The following is a 649-nucleotide window of genomic DNA, read 5'->3' on the forward strand; positions in this document are numbered from 1 at the left end:
GTGCAGCGCTGACCACACAACCACCCCTCTTTGGTCCTGGAGGTGAATCTCCTGTCCCAGCATGACCCCTCAGCCCTCAGCAAAGGTGATGGATGGGAGACGGTCACATGACCAAGAGTCCTTACCTGAATTAGCTGATGTCAGGAGGGAGGCATTCCTCTTGCTGCTGCTGGTGGGATTGCTAAACTTAGACGATGGTAGTTTGGAGTTTGCAGAACTCAACTTCTTTGCAGCATGAGGGCCTGCTGGAGAAATGGAGAGAGAAATAAGCAAGAGCTCTGCCATCATCCTTTGAGCTCCTGGATCCAGCTGAGCCTGAAGCTGTTGACTGGTTATTTAAGCCAGTGAGTCTCCCATGTGCTTGAGCTTTCCATCTGCACCAATGGGAAGTGTCCTGATTAAAAGAGCTGGACTGGCTGGGTGCAGTGGCTCATGCCTATAGTCCCAGCACTTTGGGAGGCCAAGGCAGGTGGATTGCTTGAGTCCAGGGGTTCCAGTCCAGCTTGGGCAACATGGCACAACCTGTCTCTGCAAAATGAAAATAAAAAATTACCCAGGCATGGTGGTGTATGCCTGTCATCCCAGTTACTTGGGAGGCTGAGGTGGGAGGATTGCTTGAGCCCAGGAACACAAGGCTGCAGTGAGCTGT

General features: G+C 52.2%; 1 protein-coding gene across 1 annotated transcript in view; it reads right to left on the minus strand.

Moving 5' to 3' along the window:
- Positions 1–649, minus strand: part of CCL25 (chemokine (C-C motif) ligand 25) — a 28,611-nt gene that overhangs the window by 3,436 nt on the left and 24,526 nt on the right. The window contains exon 8 of the mRNA XM_011982053.1: positions 126–245. Coding sequence (XP_011837443.1) covers positions 126–245 — 120 coding nt within the window. The remainder of the gene's footprint in view (positions 1–125; positions 246–649) is intronic.

This window comes from Mandrillus leucophaeus, unplaced genomic scaffold (assembly GCF_000951045.1).
Source record: "Mandrillus leucophaeus isolate KB7577 unplaced genomic scaffold, Mleu.le_1.0 Scaffold234, whole genome shotgun sequence".
NCBI classification, from domain to species: domain Eukaryota; kingdom Metazoa; phylum Chordata; class Mammalia; order Primates; family Cercopithecidae; genus Mandrillus; species Mandrillus leucophaeus.